The sequence below is a fragment of the Dysidea avara genome, chromosome 10 (assembly GCF_963678975.1).
Source record: "Dysidea avara chromosome 10, odDysAvar1.4, whole genome shotgun sequence".
Lineage (NCBI taxonomy): Eukaryota > Metazoa > Porifera > Demospongiae > Dictyoceratida > Dysideidae > Dysidea > Dysidea avara.
In genome coordinates, this window is record NC_089281.1 from 9,157,131 (window position 1) to 9,170,572 (window position 13,442).

General features: G+C 38.2%; 1 protein-coding gene across 1 annotated transcript; it reads right to left on the reverse strand.

The window, feature by feature from the left end:
* On the reverse strand, positions 1 to 13,426 carry LOC136268916 (dynein axonemal assembly factor 10-like). The gene is made up of 8 exons (XM_066064390.1): positions 13,189 to 13,426; positions 12,985 to 13,085; positions 12,701 to 12,933; positions 11,838 to 11,953; positions 10,762 to 10,896; positions 1,637 to 1,737; positions 216 to 348; positions 1 to 162 (listed from the first exon to the last, which is right to left on the reverse strand). Exons 1-8 carry the CDS (start codon positions 13,381 to 13,383, stop codon positions 88 to 90), a joined length of 1,089 nt encoding a protein of 362 aa, XP_065920462.1. The 5' UTR covers positions 13,384 to 13,426; the 3' UTR covers positions 1 to 87.
* Between the last annotated feature and the right edge of the window lie 16 nt (positions 13,427 to 13,442).

Below are 13,442 nucleotides of genomic sequence, written 5' to 3' on the forward strand. Positions count from 1 at the left end.
TCATGTATGTAAGTGATATTTCTGTAAATACATAATATTATAAAGCTGCAAACATTTTCAATTTACTCAAAACATGAGTTTTGTTTGCTAGAGTCTGTTTAACTTTGTGACTACACACACTCGGACACACTGATCAAATGAAGTACAAACCATCAGTCCTTCCTGTAATATTTAAAGTAAGATACATGAAGTGAGACACAAAGGGTATTATTAACCTTGTCAGGACTCCAGTCAACTGAACTGATTGGTTGACTTGACAGTGTAGCATTTTGAACTAACTCCACATTACCCATTACGCCAACATCATTCCCTCCATCATCTTTCTTTGACCTCTTTGCTGGATAGCAGCTGTAACAAAAACCAACTTTAAACTAATTATTAATGTTAAAAAATTATTTACTTAATTTTTAGTTAAATATTAATTAAAAAGCTGATTTAAGCTACCACAATGAGCCTTATCTGAAATTATGTCACAGACATAAAAATGGCTGCTGTTGTGTGGGGACGTTTGTAAAATTTGTATGGGCGACTATGGGAAGAAAATTATGAACAGCAATATCTCAGCCAAGAAGGAAGATATCGAACTCTAACTGCTATAAGACATTACAATAAGTACGTAAAAGTGATTGATTCTGGTTGATTTTCAAAAGAACACTATATTCCTATTCTTTCAGCTAATTATAGCCATACCTGCTGGTTAGAGCTTGATGTCTTGGCTGAGACATTGCTGTTCAAAAATTTTCTCCCCATAGTCGCCCATACAAATTTTACAAACGTCTCCACACTACAGTGGCCATTTTTATGTCTGACGTAATTTTGGATACGGCTCATAGCCTTTATTCATAAAATAAAGGAAAAAGGGCTTCTTTCTGTGGCTAGTAGCAGTTTTGCTCACATGGATGTGCGGACAGACGTAACTAGTGCTGATTTTAAAAGTTATGGCGATATTTACTGGTTGTCTTGACCTTCCTCGCTTCTTGATGCTTCTTGATGAACTCTCATGTACAAAAGTGATAGCATTAAATTCTTTTGTAGTATATTACATCTAGCGATACTCCATTGATTCAGACAAGGGATTCAGGGATGAGATTTCAAAATCTTTACTGTTAGATGTACAACTATACGTTGACTGTAATGCTAGTAAGGCACCACGCCTTACTAGCATCACAGTCAACTATTAGTCTCGTCCCCAGCCGTCCACATGCTCGATCAGGCGAAGGTCGTCTGGTAACTTTGGTCCACTTTCTTGGCCCCAGTGGAATATTGCTACAAACTTGTTTCTTGTACTCATTCTCATTCATGCTTACAATCAAATGAATACACTTTTCATTCACTTAAAGGAGTGTTACTTTATAAAAATCGCTGGAGTGACCAATGAATTCTGATTAAAATTTTACGTACGAAAACCTTTTTAGCAGTCGACTTAGAACAACAATCAATGGCGAAGAAGACCTTTAGACAGCTACTAAGCTAGTTTTTCAGGTGCATACTTTATTAATGCGCACTTCCTGGGCCAAGAAGTTGGACTAATGTCACCAGATGACCTTCACGTGATCAAGCGCGTGGGAAGATGGGGACCAGTGTCTTATTGTTTCATGTAACATTACAGTCAATATATATAATCATAGTGTCTTACTATTTCCATAAGTAAACATCACCACTTCCCCCACTTGTAACAAACAAATCTCTGTTCTGTGGTAGGTGCTGCGTGCACCAAACTGTAGATGATTTGGATACCTGTAATAATATGAACAATATTCACACTGGCATCTCCTAATGTTGTTACAGCACACTTTTGACACAGTATTACAAGCATCAATGTACAGTATGTAATGAAATACTTTATACTGTTTCATACTCTAGGTGATAGTTGGCCAGCTCACAAGCACCAGGAGTTCTGGATCAGTACCAGTGATTCAAAAAGCAAAGGGCAGGCACACCAGGTGTATACAGAAGTGGTATGTTTCTAATAGACAAAGTAGTTATTATTTACCTTTGTTACAGTAAATGCTCTTTGTAGCAAAGTTACTGGATGGTTAGCTAACTAAGAGGTATTTTCTAATAGACAAAGTAGTTATTGTTTACCTTCGTTACAGTAAATGCTCTTTGTACCAAAGTTACTGGATGGCTAGCTAAGAGGTATTTGTAATACTGTTAATTGATTTTTAGATATCAAGGCTATACTTTTAGGTACAAAACTGTTCCTGATGCTACCACACAAACATCAGTGTCTCATACTGTACATTCGGTGGCTGTACAGACAACCCCTGTGGATTTAGCTGTAGTACAGTACATGTTTAACCAATTACAACCGGAATGTCAACCAGCAGCTTTATCAGAATTGTTCTCCTCCTATATGAATCAGCTTTCCCTTCCAGTTCCTGACGACTTTTTGATCAATGCTGCAAATGCAATGGTACGGCTATCAGATGCTGGATGGACAAAGGTTTTGTCCTTGCTAATTGAGTGTATTGCTATATTTTTTGCTGTTGATAATTTGCAGCAGGTATACCATTTATGGTTGTTGTTGTTTTCTTAAATTTATGTTAAACATAGGTATCTTGTTGTCCAGCAGATTACTGTTTGTGGTAACAAACTATGTATGCAAACTTTGGGCAGAAATGGGTCAGGCTACATCGTGGACCTATGTGGTGTAAGTGCCATCAATTCAGGATTCAGAAGTGGCATGCTATAGTACATCTTGGACTCAGAAGACTATGGAGGTATAAAATGCATGCCACAAAATGTTCTTTACCTTTTGTGTAGGCTTTGGTCAACATACCCGCATCAGAGAGGTCCTTAGGTATGATTTTTCAATGAGTGACACCACGATAGATTCGCAGATACAGGTTTCTTGTATTGCTTTTTTTACCTGTGACGTTATGATTTAACTATTAAATTGTAGCTGAAAGTTCTTGATGACGCTGCTAAGTGCAATCCAGGGGCATGGTGGTGGTTAAAAGCAGATGGATGCAAAATTGTTAAAGGACTAAAGGAATCCACCAAGCTTCAATGGAGTGGAGGTGTTGATTTAGCCAATGGAGCCCTCCAGAAGCAGTACAAAGCCTATAAACAATGTTAGAGGTCACAAAGACAATTGGTCTTAGGAGAGAAAGTGCAGTAGAAGATTAGGCTACAGCTTTGAGTACTTCTCAGTAAAGATATAGAGTTTATTCAGTCAGGTTTGCATTCTTACGTGTATATTGCCTGACAATTAAATCAGTGTATTTGTAGAGTTGATCAAATCCAATGATTCATATTCGGAGAAAACCTTCAGTGCTGGTCACTGTAAAGTGTTAATAATAAACACTTTAGAAGAAAATCCATCCCTCCTGGAGGAAGACTGAGTGTGGCCCCGACTAGACATTGGGTGACCTGCAATTCGAATCCTGGGGTTGGAGGCATTTTTTTCCTTACTTTTGCCCCTTTTCTGTTACACCTTTCCAGCTATAAGTCATTAAGTCTAAGTCCTTGAAATTAGGTTAGGTAATCCTAAGGTTGTAGCACATGTTGCTGTAGACCTTCAGTGCTGGTCACTGTAAAGTGTTAATAATAATAAAACAAAGCAAAACGAAAAGTTGATCAAATCCAATGATTCATATTCAGAGGAAACTACATCTTCAAAACAAAACGAGGCAAAACGAGAAGATCATCATTTTAGCTTGGAAAATAAAAGAGTTAACTGAACTTGGTGAGATAGGGCGACAATTTGATTGTTTAATGAAGTCAAGCTTTTGAAAGATAACAACATTCAAAGTCACAATCCAGAATCTGAGGAGAAATTTCCAAGCCTCAATACAAAAAAGGCTAGCTACTTTGATTAAGGGTGTGACCCGACATCAGCGTACTGCAGCCTCACACATATTGGTCTTCATGATCAGTACAGAAGATAGGAGAAAAAAAGCCATATGCTCTTCCTAATCAATGTGTGCCTTACAAGGGATTAAGTGACTGCAAAGTACGTGACCTTGCCATTAATATAATTAGTGAAATGGTCAAGAGGAAGATGAATGTGGCAGGTAATGACATGTAGTATTTCTAGTGCAGTAACTGTAACATTGTATCTTTCACTGAAATGTAGGATTTACAACAGACGGTGAATGGAATCCGTTGCACACCAAGGGTTCATACCTGGACTGAAGGTATTTGTATTGCTCATTGTTGACTTGTTTCGTGGAGACTAAAACTGAAAAGTTGCGGTCAACTTTGGTACAGCAGGAGTACACATATCAAGTACATTCATTCCATTCAAAAGGAGTCCCCTTCAAGAGTCATATGTACGTGCCAGAAGTACACCCCATCACAGGATAGGGTTTTGTAAGCATTGAAGATGAAGGTCACTTATTTAAGGTCATGACATAAAATTGTAAAATACTATTTTGAATTAAATTTTAGAGGATCAGTTATAGTCTCCGACAAGGCAGTCCAAGTAACATTCAGTTGGAGATGTTTGCAGAAGCATTACATGATTCATCAGCAGGACTTATGTATTGCGCACTTTCTCGTGTCCGTAAGCAGAGTGTGGAGGATGTTGACCGATTATTTGGCCAGTCTCTCATAGAATGGATGAAGCAGAAAGGCTACTGTGATGAAGCTGCATATCTACAAGTAGTCCGGAATTGGTGACGTGCATGTGATGAAAGGGGTCTTACTGATGATCAACTAAGTGCATTTAACAGGGAGGTTTTAAGCTTCATATTGGATGATCTTATGCCATGCCACAGTGACAATGCCTGTGACTTCAGTCTCTTGGAGGTTAACCAGTTAGTTGAAGTACAAACTTTAATATGCATTTATGGTATTGCATGTCTGCAGGAGAATTAACAACATCAGGGGATTTATTAGGGAGACTTTGTAGATAGAGACTCGAGAATGGAAAAGAGAATTCAATGCTAAAAGTGGCATACCCCCAGAGCACCCAAGAGCAAGCGATGATGTGAAATGGTTTTTCAGCCAATGTTGGAAAGGATTTCACTCTGAAAGAAGTATGTATATGCTTAAGTGTATATCTATATTTGTAGGTTTTATGTATAACTATATCTAATTGGTATTGGCACCAAATTCACCTGAATTGTTATTAAAATTTTTACCATTAACCTACCATCACAGCCATTTCTTGGCCGCCACCTTGGATTTCACATCCTTTTCACCATAGCCTTTTTGAGGGTCGCACTTTTTTTTACAGCTTGGCTGTTTTGGATTAGATTTCACTTCTTTTTGTATTTGTATACCCCAAAGCCGGCCTATGGCCAGCTTTGGGGCTTTTTAAACCTATCTTTTTTTTCTTTACCACAGGAATAAGAAAAGATGAAGCAGATGTTAAATACGTACTAGTAATAGCATGGGTAGCAGTGAAATTTGGGATAAATATCACGAGTGTTGTATTGGAAATGGGGATAAATTTCACGAGGCGAAGCCGAGTGAAATTTACCATTTCCAATACAACAAGAGTGGTATTTATCCCAAATTTCACTGCTACCCATGCTATTCCCAGTTAATACCATACTCGCTGCATATGCTGCATTAGCTTTGCTATGTACGCAATTTGTCACTAAACACGCGTCGACACTAATTGGCGCTACATTGTTAACATAAATTCTAGCCAATGAAATTGCAATTACAACTTTTTCAGTGAAATACGGGATAAATTTCACTGCTACTATTGAGACTTTTGTACGGGCAGTGAAACAGGTATGGTATTATTTAAAATATTTCTGATTTTATCAGTAATGTACAAATTATATATATAATACATATGTGACCGGATTTCATATAACAAGGCTTCCACACACACAAAATCAAACTTACGACTTTACCAGAAATGGATTGCTGGTCTAATACACTATCATATTTCACACTGTACTTCCTTCAGCACTGGCAAGTCTGGTTTCTGTAGCAGCTTTCTTCCGACCCTATCAAAGCCACGAGTGTGAGATTGGCACCATTAAATGGCCATGGCTTTGTGATAATGGTGTGTAGTGAGCTGGGACTTCACAGAGAGCTCGCCAATAGTGTTCTCAGTCAATTTGGAGTAATTTGAGGGCCATGGAGAGCCCTAACTTGGCCTCTGGATTCCTCTTACTTCATTCTATACCCGTATATTAAGACCACCGTCCACCCCCACCCTCCCACCCTATTACTACCACCTGTAATATTATTACCCGCTCGAAAAAAGCTGCTCAAAACAGGGCAAATTTTGGGTATCAGAAATGTATACACCCACTCAGTGATAGCTAGTGAACAGATGAACAATTGGTGCAAATTTTGTTTGCACAGCTGTAGGCACTGGGAGGTTATTACACAATGATTCCTTAAAACCGCCATATCTCCTAACAAAGCTATGTGCGTCGAAGCCTTGTTTTGTCAAATTCAGTCACATATATTGATCCTTCTAGCTGATCTCTCTACAGGATGACTTGTTTCCAGCTGAATCATCTACAGGGTGATTTGTTTGCAGCTGAACTCTCTACATGGTGGTTTCTTTGTAACTGAACTTTCTACAAGGTAACTTCTTCTAGCTGATCCCTCTACAGGGTGATTTGTTTGTAGCTGAACTCTCCACAAGGTAACTTCTTCTAGCTGATCTCTCTACAGGGAGATCTGTTTGTAACTGAACTCTCTAAAGGTGATTTGTTTGCAGCTGAATTCTCTACAGTAGTTTCTTTGTAACCGAACTCTCTACAAGGTGACTTCTTCTAGCTGATCTCTCTACAGGGTAATTTGTTTGTAGCTGAACTCTCAACAAGGTAATCTCGCTATAGGGAGATCTGTTTGTAGCTGAACTCTCTACAGGTGATTTGTTTGTAGCTGAACTCTACATGATGGTTTCTTTGTAGATGAACTCTCTACAAGGTAACTTCTTCTAGCTGATCTCTCTACAGGGCGATTTGTTTGTAGCTGCAGGGTGATTTGTTTGCAGCTGAACTGTCTACATGGTGGTTTCTTTGTAGCTGAACTCTCTACAAGGTGACTTCTTGTAGCTGAACTGTCTACAGGGTGATCTTTTTGTAGCTGGACTCTCTACAAGGTAACTTCTTCTAGCTGACCTCTCTACAGGGTGATTTGTTTGTAGCTGATCTCTATATGAGTTACTTGTTTCTAGCTGATGTCTTGAATTCTCTTCAGGTGACAGCTCTATTAGGATGACTGCTCTATTAGAGTATCTCAATCTCGCACTTGCTACACCAAGTTGGGTTTTGTGTTATAACTCTGTGGCTTTAAGTCTAATTCTTCTACACCATTGAAGAGCCTTTCTAAGATGATTATTCCATCTGTACAGCGATTTTCAAAGCATTACTCCTAGCAGTTTTTCTGGTAGGCGTGGCAAGTAATCGTTTTTTATTAGCTAATCTCGATTGTATAATTGTTACACTGTTGGTTTTTTTGTTGTATCTTCGTGGTTTTTAGCCCGATTTCTTTGAAACCACAAAAGGTTTGAGGTTCAATAGTTAACCTATTCTCCCACCGATTTTCAGCTTCTTCCCATAAGCGGTTTACCCTGTAGGCGTGACAACATATTGGTGTTATTTTTTGTGAATAATCGCTAATAACTCTTTGCCTGTTTATCGTATTCCAGCCAAACTTGGTACTAAGATGCGCCTATAGACCCCCTTCTGTGTGCCAAATATCAAGGCAATCGGATATGGAGTTTGCATTTTATGGCAGATTTTGTAGTTACGAAAAGATGAAGAAAAAGAAAAACAAAGAAACTAAGCCAATTTTTGTAGTTGCATATCTCAGGAATGGTTGAAGCAATTTCACTCAAATTTGTTATGTGGAGTACTGAAGTTGGCGGGTGTGTACACAGCAAAAATCGTCTTGTTTCGATAAGGCAGCACAGAGCTATGGAGGTGCGAAAATCGCGTTTTCTTCCTGTCAATATATTCACAGGTGTTGCGCCGGCTTCTTGGGCCGCACAACACACTACCATGTGTCTTGATATCACATTCAATAATAAATTTCATCTTGTATTTAATGAATTATAGGTTTACTGTGGATGGAGAAAGTGAGTGAAGAGTTTAAGAGAACGGATGAAAATTTGCCCTTTTTCTATATACCACACATCAACACACTGTAGATTCTATGAAGGGTTGATGCCAGATTTCAGTATCCAAATCCCAAGAAAAAAGCCAAACAATTACCCAGATCTGAGCTGCTAGGAGACAATGATGGTTGAGTGTCTGTCCACGGTGATACTTCAATCTGCACAAAATTTCACAATGTGCCCATTAATCTTCCACCACCACCAGGAACCAATCCATGCATTCATGAACACTCATACACTCACAATTTAACAACAAATAAATAATTCTACAGTAGCAAGAGAAGTTATAAACATAAATACATGTTACTGTAATGTCAACTATCTGAACGGCTGAGGATGACTTGTTTTGTCCATTCACTATATTTGGTTATCTTTATCCCAGCATACCAGCCAGGAGTTTTGTAATAAGTTTTGAATCTGATCCAATCAAATGATACGGACAAAATCCTTTGTGCATCAAGTGCAGCTTGAACATCCATCAGCAGCCTCCTTCACAACATACCCAATCCTTTTCCATTTGCCAATTTTACAAACAAAAGCTATTGCTTTTGAATCCTTGGGGTTTTCTGGCTCTGGATTCAGCTTTACAGCAACTGAGTTTCCATCCTTGAGCTTTGTTTTGGCAAGTACCAACTTTTCTTGGTACTCGTTTCCTTGATGAACTCCTATGCATTAAAAAATCACACTATGTGTAATTGCTGGTATTTCATTTTCTCAATCTGAGGTGGGTTGTGAATCTGGATCTAGATCTGGAGTTGAACAGCTGCTGCCTTGTGGGATTGGTGACGGTGATGTGCTTGGATTATCATCCAAGTCCACTGCCACAACACAAGGACACTATTTAAATCTTCGCATTTCTTAGCAAAGCCATCAAACAAGTGCAGCTCAGGCGGTAGTCCTTCGCTAAGGCAGCACAATACTCTCTTCCCATTGCAACTTAACCTCAGCACTGACTACTGGGAAGCTTGTAACGACATAATGAATAGTATTTCCTTTTGCCGATACAGTTATTTCAACAAAGTTGTCGTACAACTGTTCACCATTAGAGCCCTCTTGTTCATCATCGACGATTTTAAAATATTCAATTAAACTTTATTAAATTTCGTAGCGCTTGTATCGTTTCCGTCCTCTGAAATTAGACCAAACACGTTGATATGTCACCTCACATTCCTCATGTAATTCAGAATAGTTGGCAATCACTTTGTGATCTGAGCTATTCATACTCCCACTAATGTCACAGATCTTCATCTTTTCTTGGAAGTAACATTAGCAGCACAGATTATTCTACATGAAGCTATATTAGCAACAAACTCAATTCTTTCTATGTACTTTGAAGGAAAGAATACAGTCATATAGAATATAGTTGTGAAAACAGCACTACAGGTTATCACACTGATACACTTACACAGGTAACAAGTTTCACAATAGAATCCAGCCTACATACACTGTACCTATAAAAAGCTTCACTGTTCTTGCTTGTAGTGTGTATGTGTACGTGCATGTGTGTGTGTGTGTTGTTCTTCTCTTTTGTCCATGTATTCCTGGTGCACATTCGTAACACTGCTCACATGTGGATGTGGTACAGAAGTGTACATCATACAGTAGGATAGTTACTGTATAGTAGGGACCACAAAGGAATAGATGTGGCCCACGGAATAATATCACCCAAAAACAGCCTCAATTTTCCCTGACGACAAGGCAGTATTGGTTAGGTAAAACTAAGCCCAAACAAACTTTCAGATCGACCTGAAACGCTTTCAACAAGTTGCTACGGAATTTTAAAAATTATTTATTTAACGGATTTTCTACTGACTGATTGACTGACTGACTGACTGACTACCTGATGCCTTCAGACAAGCATAACTCGATAACGGCTAAGGCTACGGGCTTGATTTTTTCACTGTTCGACGTTGCTTTGGCCCGACTGGTGCCTTTTGGCATACCGTAGTACATACAATGCATTCTTCATGGACTTACCAGTCTTCTCTTTTGTGTCCCATTCATCTTTGCTGACAGCGAAAAGTGTCGATTTGGTGGTAGCACATGATGGCTTCCCTTCGTAACGGAAATCGTCCATAGTGGCTATTTTGATTGCAGAGGTGCTTTTCAAACAGTTCTTGATTCGTACTGCTGTGTAACGGGTTGAACATAGCAGACAACGAAGCGTAATGGATACTTCACCTTTTAGACGATAATTGATATTGCTGGAGCGCACAGCGCCATTTCAGATGTGGTATGCATGGGTTAATAATTATTTACAAAAAAAGTTAACAAACAAGTACACAGAAAAATTTGGAATTTTCAACTAGAGTAGGGACCATAGCACATCAATAAAAAGTACTGAAACAAGTTGGAGTAGGCATGATATTAAATCACAGTAAAACCAATAAAAAGTGTTATATCCCTACTGTGCTCAAGATACCATAATGGAAATTCACAGTAGGGATATAACACTACTTATTGTTTTACTGTGATTTAATATCGTGGCTACTCCAACTTGTTTCAGTACTTTTTATCGATGTGCTATGGTCCCTACTCCAGTTGAAAATTCCAAATTTTTCTGTGAATTTGTAGATTGTATAACCTGTCTTAAATTTATACACTAATTCGCTAGTTTAAAGCAACCGCCTGTCTATTAATTTTGGCCCAAAAGTAGCCATCTTTAGACAGGTTCAGCTATAGTACTACTGTAACTGCTCAAAAGCAGGAATACTTACCTTTTCACTCAGAGAGGTGAATCCCTTCTTAGGATGACATGTTCTGAGATCAAATACATGAAATTTTGCCTCAAGAGTAGTTGCAACCATTTTATTCATCGGAATGTCTTTACGGTCAAACTGGATTGAACATACCTGCAAACATTACAACTCTAAGTTACACCTCTAGATGAAAATTTCAATATCTACACATAATTAGGTACGTATCTCCACATTCCATTCCTATGTAGTGATGTGTCGTGATTTCATGCATAACAGTGAAGGTGGTGAACAAGTGTCCCACTTTTCAGCATACATGTACACTCTTAGATCTTACACAATTGTATAATACAGGATACTGGAGATGTAAAAATGATGTACACACGCATTTATAAAGTAGTGAGCCAAGCAGTATGCTTTACTTACGCCTTTCATTTGATTTATAAATTTTACTGTTGTATATATTAAGTCCACTGTTCTATGTGACCATCTCAGTAAATAGTTTGTACAACTTTCAATTTTAAAAAAAATCTAGTGTCCATCACCAAAGTTTCAGCATATTGAGTAGTTTTAGAATTATAGTGCTAGATAGTAGGAAGAGTAAGGATATCGATTTGTATACAGCGACTATACAAATCTGTAGCCACAACTTCTGTTATTAGTCTACAAAGTTGGGATTTGGCTTAAAATATTTACCATGAATTGGAAAATCGACTGGGATTCGGCTTAAAATATTCACCATGAATTGGCAAATCAACTTATAACGCTGTAGTCACTTGCGCATATACGTAAGAAGGCAGTTTTATAGATAGCATTTTTAATGTACCGCATCGTAAACAAATGCATGTGACACATATACTGATTAGGCTACAAAAGTTTTGAACTCTCCATTAGCAGGCGAATTAATTGATTATAAGTTTGCTACCCTGAGTAATGGCTCAATTTAAATCTTTTCTTTGTAGCATGCATAATTTTATGGTTTTTCTCAAAATATTCATACTTATGTGAACCAAGCTGTTTTTTTTTTACTGAGACAGTTACATTTTTAAGACATACTCAATAAAGAGGGAAAGAAGTGGTTACTACTATCTACTTACCCCACTCTTCACATTTGTTTCCCACTTTAAGCTCATCATTCTCAGATCAAACATTTTGATGTCACCGTTGTCATACCCTGCAGCCACAAACCTCTCATCATCGTTAAAGGAATTTCCTATAGGAAATTGCATGGTAACTACAGGACACACTTTAAACCCACAAAGCAGAAATGACCTCAAAGACATTAAAGTGGATTAAGGTAATCATATCAACACTGGAAGATGACTTAACACTTTTCTGCTGAGTGTACACATACCAATTAACAAATAGAGCTTCATTACTTATACTCACAACTGTTTATTGCTACAAAAATTTGGGACCAGATAAAAGCAATCAAAACAATATATATTGTTTGCAACCAATATATCATAACAATAAATACGAGAAATCCACTAGCCCCCAATAAATACAGCTTTTAGGCTGATTTCCTGTATATAAAAAAAATCCCCCTAATGACAGAGATGCCAACCTCAACAATTTTAGGAGTGAGACCTCAAACACTACCAGCAATATGAAAAAGATTTTTGGTAGTGAAGACCAAAAAAAGGTTGCTGTATGCTCAAAGTACATAAATAGTGTGGAGTCAACAGTGTATGATGCAACTCAATCTACATTTATACTTGAAGAGAAAGAAGTGCGTACACCTTCTTTGCAACAATCTTATTTTAAGCACAGGGCTAATTATGAAGACAAATCAGGCGTGAGAAATGCGTGAAATAAGCTGAAAGAGTGAGAAACAAAAGGTAAGGCGTGAGAGCATGAGATTACTAGCCAAAAAGTGAGACTCGCGCCTAATGCATGAGAGTTGGCACGTCTACCTAATAACTTCAAATAATGTACAGTGTATTAAATATATCCACACCAAAAGCAACTGCCCAACAGTCTCTCCTGGTTTCTCCCTCAGCTGGTTCCATGATTGCAACTGGAGAGTCCTTTTGTCTTGTATCCCAGACTTTAACACTGCCATCTCTACTTCCAGTAACTAGTTCAGGAGCTCCACCACCTATTCCTAGCCCTCCACAGCCATCAATGGCATTAATGATCTCTGTATGACCTTTAACAGAGTAAATTGGCAACTCGGGATTTTCTAAATCCCTATAAATAAACATTGTAGTCACAATATAACATCTAAAGTCAACAATGTACCATGTGTTCAGTTTTCCAGTAAAATCACCAGTAGCAACATGTCGCTGGTGTAGACTTGCAGCCCCAAAGGTTGCACACTTGAATGGCTTTGGCTTTTCTCTCTATACAGTAATGATTAAATAAAGTTACCTAGCAACAGTGTCTTGTAAAACTCCGGATATCATACTTCACAGTCTATTCTCATTATGTAATCCCCTCTTTTACCTTTAATACCGTCTTAAGCTCTCCCTTGCTTAACTCGTACACTTCTAAGGCACCTGTATCTCGAGGGTGTGATCCAACAACGATGAATTTGGCGCTGCATGGAACCCACTTGGCATCAAAAACGGTGTAATTTAGCGATTTTTCTACGTGAACAATAATTTGCGGCTTAGATAGTGCCGCTGCAGCTACCTCCATTTTTCATGCTAGCGCTGCTTAAAATAATTATAAACTGATTAATAGCGCATCTGGGAACG